This window comes from Stegodyphus dumicola, chromosome 12 (genome assembly GCF_044657685.1).
Source record: "Stegodyphus dumicola isolate Sdum_Otavi_A_Nest chromosome 12, ASM4465768v1".
NCBI lineage: Eukaryota > Metazoa > Arthropoda > Arachnida > Araneae > Eresidae > Stegodyphus > Stegodyphus dumicola.
Window position 1 is genome coordinate 1,227,681 of NC_140779.1, and position 18,859 is coordinate 1,246,539.

General features: G+C 33.0%; 1 protein-coding gene across 1 annotated transcript; it reads right to left on the reverse strand.

The window, feature by feature from the left end:
* Positions 1 to 26: 26 nt before the first annotated feature.
* Positions 27 to 17,934, reverse strand: LOC118184118 (peptidoglycan recognition protein-like). Its single transcript, XM_035353772.2, has 4 exons — positions 17,813 to 17,934; positions 14,763 to 14,945; positions 6,255 to 6,460; positions 27 to 243 (listed from the first exon to the last, which is right to left on the reverse strand). Exons 1-4 carry the CDS (start codon positions 17,901 to 17,903, stop codon positions 106 to 108), a joined length of 618 nt encoding a protein of 205 aa, XP_035209663.1. The 5' UTR covers positions 17,904 to 17,934; the 3' UTR covers positions 27 to 105.
* Positions 17,935 to 18,859: the final 925 nt, after the last annotated feature.

The following is an 18,859-nucleotide window of genomic DNA, read 5'->3' on the forward strand; positions in this document are numbered from 1 at the left end:
AAAAAAAAAAAAAAAAAATAGCGACAGTGGTTTCTGTTTCATTTTAATAGCAATATTTTCACTATTTTTCATATTTACTAACATATAGATGATATCATCAGAAAGTTAACACCTTAAATAGTCTGCAGCTTTTCCTTCATAATGAAGCCATGTAGTTATTTCTTGTTTTAGACCTGGAGCTGGGTTAGATGAGCATTCAAGATCTTCATGCATATGGAGAGTGTAATTCATAGCCAGTCTCTTCTGAAAGATTAGGGACATGAGAAATCAAATTATTGTGAAATTAGAACTAATTGCAATTTTTTTAATTGTTGTTTTTGTAAATTTATTTATTTATTTATTTATTTTAATTGTAATGGAATTTTTTTTTCCTGTGACAAATGCTATTTTATTGCAGTTTGCAACCTTACATATGAAGTGATGAAAACTTGTACAGTAACTGAGGACATCTAAAGTGAATAATTTATCTTCTTTAGAATAAATTATTTATTAGTAATCAATGAAAATTACTTTTAATTATCAACATAATTGACAGGTAAATATAAGCATAAATGCTTTAAAGAAATGACATGGATATTTATAGACCAGTTATTATAAAATTTGAATAAGTTTTTGAGGCATTAATTGCATATTACTTTTTTTATAATGCTTTACTGTAATATTAATTGTATTTAATTTTTGCTATCAAAGCATGGGAAAAGTAATGAAATATTACAGTCAACTTGTAATACAACAATCATCTAAGGACCAAAAGAAAAAACGATTACCCATGAAATTTTATCAAGTAATTTGTAAGGTATCATTTTAGTTCTTTAACCAGTTATTTTATGTCAATCAGCTTTCCTATTCTCCTCATTTCCATTTTCCTGCCAGAATGTAAATTTCTACTTCCTGTGACACTCAAATGAGGTAGAAGAAAGTATTTAAAGGAAGGTTAAGAGGAAATCAGGACAGAACAGTGCCTGCTGAAGGCTAGGTAGCTAATTTGATTTTCTTCCAAGCAGTATTCTGCGATGTTGTCATTGGGACAGCAATACCTACAAGAGATATGTTGTTGGGATGCATACAAGTTGATCAGAGCCAACTGTTACATTACTCGAATTGTGTAGCCATTAAGTTTACATATTTGTCATTATCTTTGATTTTAGCCATAACTGCTGGCTATGTTTTGTAAGCACGAGTGGTGCCATCTATCAACTTTTATTTGAATTCTTTACTCCCTTTCTCAATTTCCGTTCTACCTTACAAGACTGACCAATTATTGTCTTTGATGTTTCACACATTTTATGCTTGCTAAGAAAATAAAATTTTCTAAATAAAAATAACTAAATTTAAAAATTGTCACAGGAAAATTCCATTTTTTTTTTTCTAATTTCATTTAAAATGAAAATGAATAGAAAATTTATTTTGTAATGCCAGAAGTATAAATAATTTTTTTAAATAGATTTGATGATTTTTAGGGGGCTTAAACAAAGTAATTTTGCGTGAAAGTACAATATCTCAAGGACAATTGATATCCTTTAAAGAATCATTTTCTCTATCGTTGATAAAAGTGTGTTGTAAAAGATAAGAACTATTTTAACCTGTAGGTGCAGGTGAGGAAAAAAAAATATGTCAGGGTAAGACTGGGTCAGAATTTTCTTATAGGTACATTGAAAGTTGTACTAATACTAGTTACCTGCTATATATTGTTAATTCCATTTTTACAGAATATATAGTTGATTATGGTTAGAGTTTAGTTTCAGTGTTTTTTTTTTTTTTTTTTTTTTTTTTTAATGCTGTATCATCTTCAGAATTCATAGTCTGCTTTCAGGTATCTTTCGAGTTAGTCGGTGCCACATTACATACTACTTATCGTGAGGGGTTGAACTTAGGTTTTAGAAAAAGTCATTTCTGACACAATGATTGAAACTTTAATGGATGAAAAATTTCCTCAGAACTGCCTACTCACAATAAGATAGGTAACAACAACAGAACACTGCATATTCTCAGAACATGATTTGTGTGAACTAAGGTCCTAAACTGTTTCGAGGTCCCTCCTGAATCCAGGCATCCATATGGGCATTAGAAATAAAATTCTACAAATTTACTAATTATTTACTTTCCAAATTTACTGCTTATTATCAAAATAACTAACTGGCTATAGTAGTTTTAAAAAATAATAATTTTTAATAATGAGCTTTTTGAAGGTTCTAAAATTTTGCACTTTGGCTTACTATATATTCTGTTGAAAGTTTTGATTATTTCTGAACATCTGGATGTTGGCAAGTGTATGCCGCACTGTTATTTCGATATGTACAAATTTATAACATAAACAGATTCCAGTTTAGGCTTGATTGTTTTTAATGAGGATTTTTTGAAACATGATAAAAATTCTGCCATCGGAATACAAAGAGTGATAGGAATATGCAGAAGAAACTAATTTTAAAACATCTAGAATTGAAAGAAATTTGCTGTTTCTTTGGTGTTTGAACACCATGGAAACTGTGTACCAATCTGTACAGTATCATACCAGTTTCTTTGAGGAAACCTCGGAACTAGATAAGAAGAAGTTGCTAGAAGTGTCCTTGGATGAACCAAATGTCAGTCTTAAATTTCTCAGAGATTTGAAAGAAAATTTAGCAAATAAAAAAAGAAAATCCGAAATATTTCAAATTTTAAATTACATCCAAAGGGGCATTTTTGTAACATTTTGTGTGTTGCTTTTATTTATTAAATATGTTCTTTGCACGTAAACCACAAAATTCAGTTCAAGAGCACTATCCCAAAATAATTTTAGAGCAATCTTTAGAATTTCCGATACAGTCTCGCATGCTGAAGATAAAAATGTTTTTCTGTACAACGTTGCCATTGCTCGCTTTGAAATCGTAGAGTTTGTTAATCAAAAATTCTTTAAAAGTTTTACAAAATATGAAACCGATAATAAAACAAATTCCATATTTGGGCTTCTAGATGCCCATATCCACAGTCAGATTATGTCATTCAAAATTGGATGGCTCTAGGTACCGTTGTTTTATCACAATGAGAGAACACATACATACATTTATGCAAATTCTTCATTATTTAATCTCTTCAAATATAATACAGGACAATAATATTTGGTGGCAATAGTTGAGTGATTCGGTGCAAAACGAAAACAATAGTCCCTGAGGACAAAGCCCCTTTTGACTAATAATGACTGTCAGATATTGGGTCCTGTGGTTTTGCATGCATTTATGGTGCTTTTAGAGATGGATATACTGACTGGAATCTAAGAGCATTATTTAAAGATGCAAAGATGCATTTTTTTGGTGTTTGATCACCATGGAAACTGTGTACCAATCTGTATAGTATGGTACCAATTTCTTTGAGGGAACCTCAGAACTAGATAAAAAGTTGTTGTAAGTGTTAATTGGCTGTACCAAATGTCAATCTTAAATTCCTCAGAGATTTGAAAGAAAATTTATCAACTAATAATGATAGTCATAAATTGATTAAGCAATAATAACTGCAAAGTTTGAACATAAATGAATAGAACTTATTTTAACAGATTAATGCATAAAATTTTGCTGATTGGTACATTTTCTGTATGGAAGCTATATAGAAAAAGTTAAATTTATTTTATCAAAACTATCCCATTCTCATAGCTAGCTGTCTTCAAATTATTCTGAAAATCTCTGTAACTGGAAGAATGCATCAGCATTAAAGTCTATAAAGCTAATAAATAAATCAGTTTAGTGCAAATATATTATATACCAAAAGATACAGTGTGAAGAAAATATGTTTTGTGCAAATAAACTGGAAGCATTTTTCGGAACGTCAGAGCACTTCTTTTGTGGTTTTATGCTGTTATTATATGTTAAATACTATTTCATTTAGATTAAGAAAAAGAAACACATCACATAAAAATTCATTATTTAGAAAAAATATCAAACAGACTGTAATGTAAGCGAGCTTTTGAGATGGAAAATAATCAGACCAGTGGTCTTTTAATATTTATTTTAAACTTAAACAAAGATTTCTTGGTTAAATAAAATGTGAAACATCAGCACAGTACCGAAAAGAAAGACACAGCTTCCGCATATTCAGATCATACAGTCGCATGATGGGGCTTATACCTACGGCATTTCTGAGATAAAAAGCCCCTTCCTTTAATTTTTTGTTTGCATCACAAGGGGGAGGTGTCCTTAACAGGTTTTTTTTTTTTTTTTTTTTCTATTTTTTTTCTCTTGATTACTTTCTGGCCGTTTAAGCGCACACTCGCTAAGTTCCCACGAGAACAGGAAGTGCACCTGATGTTTCATCAAAACTGAGAATCGTTACAAGACATAGTTTTGAACAACTAAAATTCAGATCGGGTACATGCTAGAAAGATATTTTCTGTCATTTTTAAGAATTTCTTTTGTAAGGTATTTTATTTCTGAATTTTTTAATCATGGCAAATTTCATCTTATTTTAAAATTTTCAAATAGCAGTCCTAATATTTCTTGCATGATAAAATATAAATTATTTAGATATTAACTAATATGAATTTTTCTGATTTTCTTAAATGAACATAAGCTAAAAAGGGCAGCCTTTCTTTTTTACTGCATGAATACAGAGCAATGTAGCAAGAGTAAAAATATATAATGAGAATTTGATTCTAGCAGGCTAAAAGGCCAGAGAACTTATTTGTATTTAATGATGTATTCATTAATAGAGTTAGTTATTTAGAGCTTAGTTAAGTTAAGTGACTAAGTGGTAACAAATCAAGATACCATGTATTTAATATCTTTTGTCGTAGGTATTGAAAAAATACACGGATTAGCCACAAGTATCATTGGCTCTTTTTTGCCAAGTGCCACAAATCGAAAAGTGAAAAACTTGATTTCAACGCCGATACTATTTCGAAAAAAAGAATATTACTGAGAATTCTGCTTTTGCTATGAACTGCACTGGAAAACAACTTCGATGCTGCTGAAAATTTTATTATTCATTTCTTGAGATCATTATAATAAAAAGAGAAAAAAAGTCTGAAAAGGATTCAGGTTTTAAATTATGGACAAAGGGGTGTTTTTTAAAAGTTTTATGTGTTACCTTTATTAAATATTATGTTCTACGTACTCAAACCATAAAATTCACTTCAACAGCAACATCGCAAAATAATTTTAAAATGAGCATATCCTTAGAGTTTCTGATACAGTCTCGCATGCCGGAGATAAAAATGTTCTTTCATACATCGTTGGCATTGCTCACTTTGAAATCGTTTATTTTATTAATAAAAAATTCGTTGAAGTGTTACAAAACATGAGATCGATAATAAAACAAATTCAAATTAGAGCTTCCACATGCCCATATTCTATGGAAGATTACGTTATTCAAATTTTGATGGCTTTAGGTACCGTTGTGTTATCAAAATGTGAGAAACGTACATACATTCATGCAGCTTCTTCTTTATTTAATTTCTTTAAATCTAATACAGGGCTCTAATATTTGGTGGCACCAATTTGAAAAGTGAATCAACACAAAATGTCAAAACGAAATTAATAGTCCTGCTAGTCATCTCCCGCTCTACTGGGCCAAAAGACTACATTCAACTTTCGTTTTTCTTGTCTCGCGCCCTGGAGTTGAATTTTTTTTTCTGTACAACCTTGCCATTTGCTTGCTTTGAAATTCTTGAGTTTGTCAATCAAAAAGTCGTTAAAGTTTTACAAAATATGAAATCGATAATAAGATAAATTTCAAATTTGAGCTTCTAGATGCCCATATTGGCAAGGGGATTCCGTTATTTAAAACTGGATGGCTCTAGGTACCATTGTTTTATCACAATGCGGGAAACATACATACATTCATGAAGATTCTTCATTATTTAATTTCTTTAAATATAATACAGGGCGATAATATTTGGTGGCAACAATTTGAAAAGTGAAACAACGCTTATCGTGAATCGACGCAAAATGCCAAAATGAAAATAATTGCCCCTTTGGACTAAAAAGAAATAAATCACATATCGTTTTACAGATTTACTATCACAAGATTTTCAAAGGAATTAATAATTGATTTCTGGAGATAATTAGGAATTTCATCAAACATTAAAACCAAATGAAATTTATTGTAATCGAATGTTGAAAATAGAAATGTGTATATGTTTAAAAATATGATGTAAATATCTCTAATATATTTATGTTGATTAATTTTAGATATTTTTTTTAAATTTATTTCTAGAAATTAATTTTAAGTGTTATATATTTGGTAATTTACGAAAAATGTAATAGCAAAAAAAGTAACAAACATACCTTAAAAACTGCACATTTTAGTAGGGATTTGACGGTACTTAAAGCTTTACGTTCTGGAGGTTTCTCGTAGTAATTACCTATAAAAGCAACAGACAGAGATTTCTCATTGTAATGAGTCGAGAACTGGCCTACTTGATTCCATCCTCGACCTACATACACTCGTCCATCATTTCCGATTAAAAAGTTGAAACCAATGTTCGACCAATCTAAAAGGTAAAAGTTTTAATAGCAATAATATTCTAACGTTGCAAAATATTTATATGAAGCAAATTATTATGCAGTACATTTTTGTTTTAAGATAAGCAGTATATATCATAAGGATCGTTATACTTCATGTCAATAGAAGGCACCTGTTAGAATGCAGGCAGAAAAAAAAAAGTTGCCATTTTAAAAGAAATAAAACAATGTTTGAAGAACTGTTTCAAGTCAATTAATAATGGTGCTGCATTTTATAATTGATGCAGTTATTTAGTATAAATATAAATAAATTATTCGTTTTGCTTTTGTGCTGTTTTCAGGAAAGTATATTCCTACAGCACACAAATTTTAAGCTTTTGTACTGCGACTACAGATGTTCTTTTTACATACTAACTCAAACGATTTTTAGAGTACTCTAAAAAGCTTTTCATTCTAGTGAAGAATAATGTAATAATTTAGAAAAAGATCTACCAATTTTTATTTACTCTTAACTTTAAAACAATTTTGTTTTAGCTCGGAAGGTCCACTAGTCTCGAAACGGCCTTTTGCGTCAAATCACTAAAAGCGTTGAATCACTTTTCAGATTGTTGCCACCAAATGTTATCGCACTGTGTTATAATTAAAGATATTAAATAAAGGAGCATCTGCATGAATGAAAGTAAAAAGACAACGGTATCTAGAGCCATCAAATTTTGAATAACATAGTCCTCCAACTGAATATGCGCTCCTGGAAGCCCGAAATTCGAATTTTGAATTTGTCGTACATTTCACATTTTCTAAAACTTTAACGGTTAGGTTATTTAATTATGGCAAAGCCTCGAGGGCTATCTGCCTAAGGGAAGGGATGCCTTCGTGGAGGACTTTTTAAGGGAACTGGCTTGTATACACGTTACACATGGGGAAAACCACAAAAACACCCATGCAGCCAGCCCGTTCGCGGAATTCGAACCTCGGACCGAACTAAAACTTTAACGAAATTTTAATTTAAAAAACTCGACAATTTCAAAGCGAGCAGTGGCAACACTGTACAGAATAAGATACTTATCTTCAACCCACGAGACTCTCTGTTGGAAATTTCAAAGATATGCTGTTTTTAAATATTTTTATCCCAAATGCTCTCGAGATGCTCTTGAAACGTATATGTATGTGCAAATGAAGAAAACGCCCCTTTTGGAGTAATATAAAATCCGAAATACTTAATTTTTTTTTTTTTCTTTTTTTCGAATTTGTAAAATTTGCATATCTTGTTAACGTAACCACGAATTAAGCCCTTGAACATCAGTTAGACATATCATTCCAAATATATATGAATTTGGATGATATACAAGTGTTGATCCATAATAACTAGGAAATTGGAAGCGAATGCAGAATAATTCTTCAGTTTTATTATTTTTGATAACTTTGTAGCAAAAAAGCAGCAGCAGACAGACAGCAGTCTAGCTAGGCCAAAGCATGGAAAGAAAGGGCATAGTATTTATCCTGCACCCATCTTCGGCATTTCTGCTATTAGTCGACAAGCAGCCCTATAAAATGCATTTCTGTTATTAGTCGACAAGCAGCCCTATAAAATGATCCGAGTGTAAAAAGTAAAATAAGGATAAAAATTAGCTTCCATAGAGAAGTTCTTCCTGTTATAAACTTTAAAATAAGAAAGCAGTTCTTGAGGTGATCACCATCCTAATGACACAGAAAGCAACAAACTGAATACTTGATCTAATCCTATGTAAATAATCATGGCCGTTGTCAAACAAGAGCAAGCAATTCCAATAGCCTGAGGTAAGGATGTGGTTCTTTATTTCTTTTGTCGAGCAGGATATTCCACTTCTTATCCATTGCTGCATCGGCATATAAGGATATTCTGCCATTTTTCATTTTGTTATATGTAATTTTTTTTAATATTACGCAAAGAGGAATTAGATTAGACCATAAGGGATCCGCCTTGGCAAGTTTATCTGCCTGCTAATTCCCTGAATGGATTCCAGAGCCGTAATTTTTAACCGCATTTTCTGCTGAACTATCTGCGTAAAGATTGAATCACTTGTATGGAGGTTACCCGTAATCTATGGTAACCAGAACAGTATTTTAACTCATTCGGAGTGGAAAGGTGCTTGTTCACATTCCAAACAAGATCCAGGTGTTTTTCCAGCTTATCTAAATTTAAAACGGGATTCCACTCCTGTTAGAAAACCTGATAATTGGGTGTAGGGTTATCGTCAGGTTTTATACAGTTCATATACAGTTGAAAGGAAGAATTTATGAGTCTAATCTTTCATTTGCTGGTCTATAGCAATTTATAAAAAAAAATTTTTTTTTCAACAATATTTATAGCATTTTTTTGGCACATTTCACTTAAAAACTCCAAATCTGTTTGTAATTCCATAGCAACAATAGGAATCGATTTTGTGAAACCAGTGATTAATTGCATCCTGTTGTTTTGGAAAATATCCAGCTTGTTTCTAAGAGAATGAGACAGTAATAAGAACCTCATCATATTCAACAAAGGAGGTATATAACTTTTATAGGCGTACATAAAACATCTCGGGTCGCACCCCAAGTAATAATACCAGTCAAACGTTATAAGAAGGTATTTCTCCCACTTACTTGGCATGCCTTCGTGGTGCACACTGAGCGCGTATTCCAGAGGTCCGTGGTTCGATTCCCGACAAAGGCGTTTGCTAATTTTTCATCTCTTCTGCTTCCAAAAATACCTAATGTCTCTACAGTGGCGCCCGAACTAAAAGGGTGTTGGACGATGAGTCTCCTCACCCAAGATTTGGCAATTCAGTCCCCTAAAAACTCCAGTCACCGTTTAAGAGGAGGAGTGTATAAGATATTTCTCCCGCCTTCCTAGCGTGCCTCCATGGTGTAGTGGTTCTGCACGCTGGGCCAGTATTCCAGAGGTCCGTGGTTCGATTCCTTGTGAAGGTGATTCCTCATTTTTCATCTCTACAGCTTTTCCAATTAACCTAATGTCTCTACAACGTTTCAGCAGTTTAGATGACAAATTTCTCTGATCAATGACTGCATTTATTTGTTTTTTCCAGGATAATTTTATGTCTAAATTAATGCCAAAGTAAATAAAATCATATATTCTATTTAGATCTTAATTATTATAATGAAGGTGAATGTCATGGTATTTAGTACTAAAAATGAACGATTAGAATGTAGTTTTTTTTCAGTATGTACTACTATATTATTTTCAAGAGTCTAGGTGTTAAGAACATTTAAAGTCTGTTGTAAGAGACTCTCCAGCCCATAAAGTTGGATTCCAGTAGCCCTTATCCTATATCATCAGAAATTAACAAGATATTAATGCCCGGGACAGATCTAGAATATTGTCAATTAAGTCTATTATCATAACATTATAATGAATAGGACTCTCTGGGGATAAACCTTGTTTTGTTTGTCTATACCCGACACATTTTGACTATATTTAACACTTATAAATCGCACTCAAGAAAACTTTTAATTCATTTATATAAGCTGCTAGAAATGCCACAGGAAATCAGACTTCTAAACAATCCAACTCTCCAAATTTTATCAAAAGCATTTTTGAAATCTACGAATACAGCAAGGGTACATTGCTTTCTCTGAAAGCCATCCTTTATCTATTGAGATTAAGGGGACTATTGTTCCAGCTGTTCATCTATGTCTTCAAAAAACCCTTTCAGAAATCACACCAGCTTCTTCTACAGTCTTCTTAGAAATCGTTAGTGTATGCTTCCTAAGAATACTAGACCCTGTAAGTTTTTAAAATGCAGAGCGCTTAGATTCGAAAGTGCCTCACAAAGTGCTCTTAATGAAACCTCTGGCGAGCTTTATCTTTGTCATTCTTGAGTTTCTGCAGATTTTCATTCCAAAAAGGAGCATCTTTCTTTTGCTGTCCTCTTGGGATACAAAGAGAGGGACATTTAAAAACCGCGAGCAAAAAACGTTTAGAAATATATTCCAGATTTGGCAAAATCAGAAAGCTAGTAATATGTCCATCAGTGAGGGCCTCATAGTTAGTCCTGTTTTCTTTTTCGAGATTACAAAAATTCCGACCAGGCTCCGTATCAGGAGAGCCAAATCCGAGAGTCCATCACACCCGGACTATCGATTAGATCGTGCTGTATTCTATCCGACAAAGCAGGATGGGTCAGAAGCAAATCAGGATGAAGTACAATTCCCCCAAAAGACAGGAAAGTTGAAGAAACTCTACGATTTTCAATGAAATCGATAGGATTTGAATCAGTAACATATTCAACAATGCTATCATTTCCATTCTGTTGTCAAAAATCCCTATCGAGTTGAAATGGCATTGAAATCTTGGAGAACAAGTGATTTATTGTCCCAATCAAGTATAGTCCTTTCAAAATCAGTTTCGTTATTTGGAGGACTGCACAAGAAGAAAAATTTTAATTGAATATCTTTGCTGCATATTTTTAAATGCATAAATTCTAATTTATCCATATGCGCAAATTGTACAAGAAAAAAAAAATTTAATTGAGTATATGTCCATATGCACAAATGCCAATTTATGCTCATTAGTCATCTGGCGGGAGGCAGCCCATTTCGCCTTTAAGGAAAGTTTTACGTAAACTATTAATATCAGAAACAATTTGTCTTGATCGTCTTAACACAACGTTCTGGTAAATTCTTAAGACAAATCCTGTAATTCCAAATATCCGGGCACACTGTAGGCCCGTGCAACACGGGCATGCTGGATTTGGAGATCCCTAAACCTTCATGAGGCTAATGGTTAGGGAAAAGAAAAAAAAAATTCAAAAAATGAAATTCATCTTATTTGAGATCAGGAGGATAGTATATAAAATAAAAAACATTTCCTACTGCTATGATAGCATCTATATCTACTGCTCTGATAGGCGAAGTCTGCATCAGGGTTTCTTAAATCAGTCGTGATCAGGTCGTGACACCCAAGGGGGTCGCCAAAAATGTTAGCAGTTTTGATATTTCTTTAACTTGCTATAATAATTTTGCAATTACCAAATATTTTTACACAATGTTTCTGAAACTAGATAAAGATAAGAAAATACACGCAAAGAAAAAAACGAAAACGTTTCGACGCATTCTTTTTGTAATATAAACGTCCATTTTCCTTTCTTTGCACGTGACGCTGTCATTTCATCTGTTACTTATTTAAAATTTTCACATTGTTCTATGTTTTAAAATTAGAAATTAAAGTTAATGACCTAAAACTGCAATAGAATATTACAGTACAAGTGAAAAAATGGACAGTTTCACTCATGCGTGTGTCGGATTTGCGCAATACTTATGGGGTCCCACAAAATTTTTGTAAATATTATGGGGTCGCGAAAAAATCTCAGGGATAAAAAGGTGTCGTGGCTGAAAAAAGTTTAACCTCGAGAGTTATTATGCGCCAGACAAATGGTGAAAAAAAAATTCAAGATGCACAAATACACCGTATCAAGTGAATTGATGAAATGAACCTGAAATACTGATGAAGGCATGGAGAAATGGCTTTGAGAAATGCTCTAGCAACAGGTAAAGAAGGATAAAATGTAGTTCAAATCATATGGTAAAAAGAGATGTCTTTTAAAAATCTTATGAGGTTAATGTGAGGGTTTCTTTCAACGAGATCTGTTAAAGTTAACATTCGTAGAGTTAAAATAAAATTCACGTTTCTGACTAAAAGCAGGGCAGCAGGTTAAAATGTGATTGACTGAAACGAGAAAGTTGCAAGTGCCACATATAGGCCTTATTATCTCCTTTCAAGAGATACTGATGTGTCAGTCTGCAATGATACTGATGTATCGTAGGCGAGTCAGTAGTACATCCTCCTTTCGATTCCCTCTCGACTTTCAATACTCCAAATTGGGTTTTACGTGCCTTAATTTGTTCAGAATTTGGATTCCCAGAGTTCTTGCCTCCTGGACAAGATCTTTGTTCTGATGTAATTCCGTATGTCTGTAAAAGGGACATCATTTTCAGAGGTAATATCAGCAGATTTTGCTGCGATATCGGCGAGTTCATTGCTTTTGATTCCAGCATGCCCAGGCACCCAGCAGTACGCAATTTAATAACCTGCGTTTCTCAAACGGACTAGAAGGAGTGAGGAGACTCAAGAAATATGATAAACATAAGAAACTCATTCCTAGTATAACGTTTGGAATTTTTGACTATCATGAGCTGGAACCAAAGTCTACTTAGATTGATAGCGAATTACGAATCTAAAAATTAACGACAGAGTCTTAAAAAAATTTTAAAACAAACCTTTTTATTAAATCAGAAATTAAACATAAATGCAGGGCTTGTGCTTACAATTCAGTTACCATTTGTGGCGATGTAACTTAAAGTAGCAGTAAGTTCAAATTTGAAATAAGCTAGTAGTCAAAGAAAGTAATCCCAAGTTCTCTCCTCTACCTATAAAGCCCTGCCCTCTCACCTCCCCCCCAAAAAAAATTCCATTTAAAGCGAAACTGGCTCACAAATCTAACCGGCATAGATATTCATATATCAGCAATTAGAACTCAAGGCCGAAAACTACAAATCTTATCTGAGCTAGCAACAATCTAGTAACGAGACCTCGAGAGGCAGAACATGTTTTGAACTAACTCTCTAAACCTTCCTTTAAAATACAATCTCTTTCTACCTAAATTTACAGGTACTTTTCCGTTTCGCCGGCGCAATCTGGTAAGAAATGGTTGCGACTTCTTTTGAAAATGAGGCGTAAAAGGTTACCAGCGAGAATATTCCGTTTGGCATCGGTTGTACCATTATTGGCGACTTTATCGCTTGCGCCGGCAAAACGGAAAAGTACCAATTTACATTTTCACAGTGAAACGGAAACCAGAAGTCACTGTAAAAATCCAAAACATAAAATAACTGGCTAGTGAAAAATAATAGTAATACACTACACTAATTAATTTAATTTAATGTATTGTTACGGATTTGGTATTTAAATGGCTAATATTAGTAGAATTATAAATAAAATTGTTTTATTCCCCGTGCAGTGCAGCGCGTGACGAATATTAAGAGAAAGCAAAGCTGGAAAATTAAAATACAAGAGCGCATGCATTTAACATTTAATAAATAAATATCTCTTTTAGATTTCGAGAAATTGCTAGAACATTCGTGCATTTAAAAAGCTTATATAAGCGGCATGAAAACCTCTCAATTCGTTAGTTAGTGGTTTTATCAGTTTTGTTTAAAAAACTGCTGTTGTTTTACTATACCGAATTCGCGGATTAGCTTTCTTTACGTTTCTCTGTTTTGAATTAAGTTCTGTTGAACGTTTTTAGTAATTTAAACGAAAACTACTGCGAGATATTGAGCTATTGTACGAATATCTGAGGGAATTTAAGAATTTTTTTGTTTTATTTCTTGTGATAATAATAAATTTTATTCATTCTTCATCGGATTTGTACATTCAATTCTTAACGAACCCATACGCACGCAAATGTATAATCGCTTTGTTACACTTGTGTCTTGTAAAATGGATATTTGTTCTGAGAACGAAAGGGCTTTCAGATTGCTTGTTTTATATTTTCTGAAGAAATTTCTAAAAGAAAGTGGCCCCCTGTAACTTATACCTATAAAGCCCTGCCCTCTCCCCCCCCCAAAAAAAATCATTCAAGGGCTACTTGATAGATAGCAAAGACTTTAGAAAATCTGAACAATAAACTTTTACTTTTTAAACCATTAACAGGCTGAAGCAAATACGCCTCCCGCCTTCTTAGCATGCCCTCGTAGTGTAGTGGTCTGCTCGCTGGGCGCGTATTCCAGAGGTCCGTGGTTCACTTTCCGACGAGGGCGTTGTTTATTTTTCACTTCTTTCTGTTTAAAAAATAACCTAATGACTCTACAGTGACGCCCGAAATAAAAGGGTGGTGGATGATGATTTTCCACCTCCAGGATTTGGCGATTGGGTCTCCTAAAAACCCCAGTCGCTTTTTAAAAGGGGGAGTATATAAGTTATTTCTCCCGCCTTCGTAGTGTAGTGGTTTGCACGCTGGGCGCGTATTCCAGAGGTCCGTGGTTGCTCATTTTTCCCGACTTCTGCTTCCTAAAAAGTACCTAATGTCTCTACAAATTTTCTGTATCGAAAATGACACCATTTATTTCAGAAATGATGTGGAGGCAACATAGAATCAGATTTTATCCCAATTTGCATTTGCCTTTGTTATTATTTTCAGGATTTGAATTCAGTATTTCAAGTGTGCCAGAATATACAGTACTGTTTTCTTGGGGGGGGGAGGGAAGATAGCTAAGGGGAAAAATTATGTTTATATGCAATATGTACTTGGTAATGTAGCAAGTCTTTAAAAATAAGATAAACAAGCAACTTACCAAGAACATCAACGTGATATGACTGCAGCGATCGCACTATGTCACAACACTCGATTAAGCCGTAGCAGGATTTCTCAAGCGTATGTGTGAAAACGACGTGATCTGGGATTCCGGTGAATGGTATAGAATCGAGAGAACTGGCACCACAAGCAACGGGTAGAATTACATCGTATGGATCACAGCCTAAAATAAAAATTACCAAATTGAGAAAGAAGAAAACTGAATTCTGCTTCATCGAATTCATTTAGATTTGTAAATTCTGTAAATTTCCTCAATTTAAATGATAAATCAGAGTTTTAAGGTGTGATATATATATATATATATATATATGATATAAATATATGATAATAATATATGATATATATATATATATCACCAGTGGCATAGATAAAACATTTGACGTCCGGGTGCGTAATGGCAAACCGCACATTGAGTTGATCAATGTTACCGAATTACACGGCAGCGGTATACTATTGAGCATTGGGGACGTGTACTTTTTTTTTTTTTTTTTACAATTCCATTACTATAGAAATTTGTTGTGTGCTTATTGATGTGCTTCTGTTTCATTTAATTTTTTTTTTAATTTTCTTAATAAATATTACAGTTAATATCAGCTATTTGACTTTAATTCAGCAATTTAAATTAATTCAGTAATTTGAACTGAATTTATTCCTTAATTTGATAAAGTATATACGAATGGAACGTATGATAAATACTCAATCGCTTTTATTCCTTAGAAGTATAATCAATAAGCATTCAGCTAATATATCTTGTAATGTTTCCTGTTTTGTTATCCTTCTTAAACGAAAAGTTGCATAGTTTACAATCGATAGTTACACTCTAAATAATGAAGCAACTTACAGCCTAACAAGTTTTAAAACCCTGAACGGTTTACGCCCAGATAACACAATATCAACCATATGCCGCATTTATCTTCTTTTCAAATAGTTGTAGTTGCGCCAAATTCTATTCTGAGCCTGCGCAGTAAGCAAAATTCATTTAACATTGATCAACTCAATGTGCGGTTTGCCATTACGCACCCGGGGCGGACCCTGAGTGTGTCCGCCGGGGCAGTCTTTGAATTTGTCTCTCCTGTTGGTATAAGCAAATGACTGAATGTAAAAATGACATAAAGGAAAATAAATTCAAAGTCTACATTTACTTCTGAAGAAAAATTTGAATTCCAGCATTTTAAAATTGTATTGGCTAATGGATTGCAAAGCAATCTCACCACAGAATATTCCTTACAACCCTTATAATAAATTAATTATCAGTTAAGACAGCATTCCTCTCTTAGGATTTATTAATTATTAAGTCGTGTTCTAATCACTTATTATTCGAAGGACATACAGCCAGGGCTTAATTTCTAAAATTAGAAATGCCGAAGCAGGATCGTCTGGAAAGAGGAACAAGAGTAAATAAATAAAATGACTGTTAAAGTCATTAATAATTAAAAAATTAATTATTGACAGATTAATTAATAATTATTAAATTAATATTATTAATTAATATTTGTATTGTTATTTAATTAATGGTTATTAGTCAATTAATTAATAATTAAAGATTAAAGTAAGTAAATGTATAGATAGAGAAATTAAATTAAATGTATAGAGATAAATTAAAATTTAATAAACGATTTTTAATATAATTTTATTGCTAAGAATAAAATTTTCGAGATCAGATTTCTGCTGAAATTGTTTATTCAGTTACATAAAAGAAGTACCGGAGCTTTCTTATTTAGGGCTCCGGTGCGCTCCGTCTAGAATTATGATTTATCCCAAAAGCTAAGAAGTACCGGAGCCAGGCTTCGGTGAACTCCGGCGCAATTTCAGTTCTGCATACAGCATACTCACAAATTCAAATTCACAGTGTATTCTGATGACGTTATGATCAGTACTCAGAATGCGCCTTCAGTTCAATGGAACAACTGCACATACACACAGTAAAATTCTAAACCACCTAAATGTGTAATTTAAATTAACGTTAATAGGTTGGGAGGTATTTTATTCATCTATAAAACGAACATCTCTGTCTTTATCAAAATATTCGTCGACACTAATCTGAGGCATTTCTTAAAGTAGACTTAAAAGTTCTACGAAAAAAACAAAACCTCTCACCATATTCGTTTTAGACAATTCCAAGAATTAGTGTCATACAAGATCAAAGGACAGACAGGCAAAAATAGAATACTGTATTGAAGAGAACAGGAAAAAATGCGAACATTCATACGGACAAAATATGTACTATAACTATAATCCAGTAATTAAAAGCTTTATACCGTAAAGACTTTGCTAGAAATTGTTACAGTCTAGCTGTTAGCAGATTCTTTTAGAAATGTTGCGTTGTTTGAGCAGCAGAAAACATTTAGTGATTACAAAAATAGTTAGCGAAATATTCAAATATCGAGAGTTACCTCTATAGACATTTCGAGAACCGAGTTTGAAGCAACTGATAGAAAAGTTTGTCACTCTTGGACATTAGACTGATCTTGCCATTATGCTACTAGAATAGTAACATATGTATTCACGTGCAGTAAACAAGGAGGCCATTTTCAACAGATTCTATAAAACTTGTCTTGATGGGCTTTTCTGTAATTAAAATTTTCATGTATCTATATTTAAATATATTTTAAAGCCTTAGCATTATTTCTTAAAACCTGAATCCAAGAAAAATATAATTTTAGTTTATAAACTTTTGGTTCTTGGAAGTTAGGAAGGGTCGATAGAGATGATGGATAAATAACGTGGTATTAATTTTGATGTTTTCAGATTTGATTAATTAATTTATTTTTAAATAATGGCATAAAATTAAGAAATTTATTGTTATTTATTATTAATATTACTTTATTGTCATTTTAGCATACAGTAAACAGCAACAAAAGTACAATATAAAAGTACAATTCTTAATTTATCTTTAAAAATTCCCAGCAAATTTTAATGAGACATTAATAGGCCATTTATACGTACTTAAATCTCATTAATTCATAACACAAATTTCACAAGTTCAGAGTTTAAGGCAAAACTGTGATCTTTAAACATTAAATATCTTACCTACAAGGCTATTTGATATTATTTGGCCAGGTGACAGTAAAAATATGCATAACCACAAAACAATCATATTTCTCACAAACTGCAATTCCATTCAATCAGCTAGCGCGCACTTTTCAGTGCGGATATAAACAATTGTACAACATCCTGTTACATCGAATGTTTACGGGAAATGACCATAAATCGGCTTCTACACGAATGTAAAGTTAAAACTGGGATCAATGAGCGCAATTTAAAAAATAAAATGAAATAAAATAACAATGTTTATCGAGTTCCTTTTTCACTTTGTCAAGTTACTTGAATTTCAGTCATGCCTGCATCAATTAATTAAAAAGATTTTATATTTTTCAGTTTAAAATTATCACTTATTTTTGCTGAGAAAGTACTCGAAAATAAATGTATAAAAAACCCAGCGCATAGTTTTCTCACCTTCTTGACATGCCTTCCCAGTGTAGTGGTCAGCACGCTCGATGCGAATTCGAGATGTCCCGGCGAGGGCATTTTTCATTTTTCATATCTTCTGCTTCGAAATAACCTAATGTCTCTACAGTGGCTTCCGAACTAAAAGGTGGTGGATGGAAAACACCCTATATGCGGTCAGGTCGTAAATTTAGAACCCCTTTTTTCACGGGGGGGGCTGAAAAGGAGGGGATAATCTTGCTCGTGGCAAAGAATCTCTAAGGAGAAGAACTAAAGGTTCCCCGGGGCAAATGTGGCTCCGTCAGACCGAAGAGACACATTATGTATATCCCTGAAGCTTACTTTAAAGGGGCAAAGCTATCCACCCTCCGTACCTCACTGCGCATGTGCGAAATAACATCAGGAGGCAACAAAGCAGCATCAAAGAATGCAGCATGCCGTCGGCCATGTTAGCAATCTTTTACCACGTTGTTCGAAAACGTTCTTTGTTGTTGTAGTCAGAGGTACTTGGTTTTAGCTATGTGAAATTCTTTTAAAGGCCTTTTTAAATGTAATGCTGTAAGTGAAATGGTTTTGGCTATTGGGTGAAAACTTTGCTCTTGGTTTTCACAATGGTCATTCCAAATAATT

Excerpts from the sequence above, each read along its gene's own strand:
- LOC118184118 (XM_035353772.2), bottom strand. The coding sequence starts at position 17,903 with ATGGAATTGCAGTTTGTGAGAAATATGATTGTTTTGTGGTTATGCATA. Across the intron at positions 6,461-14,762 it reads ATATCACGTTGATGTTCTTG|ATTGGTCGAACATTGGTTTC; the intron begins GTAAGTTGCTTG and ends TTTACCTTTTAG. Across the intron at positions 244-6,254 it reads TAAAATGTGCAGTTTTTAAG|AAGAGACTGGCTATGAATTA; the intron begins GTATGTTTGTTA and ends CTAATCTTTCAG.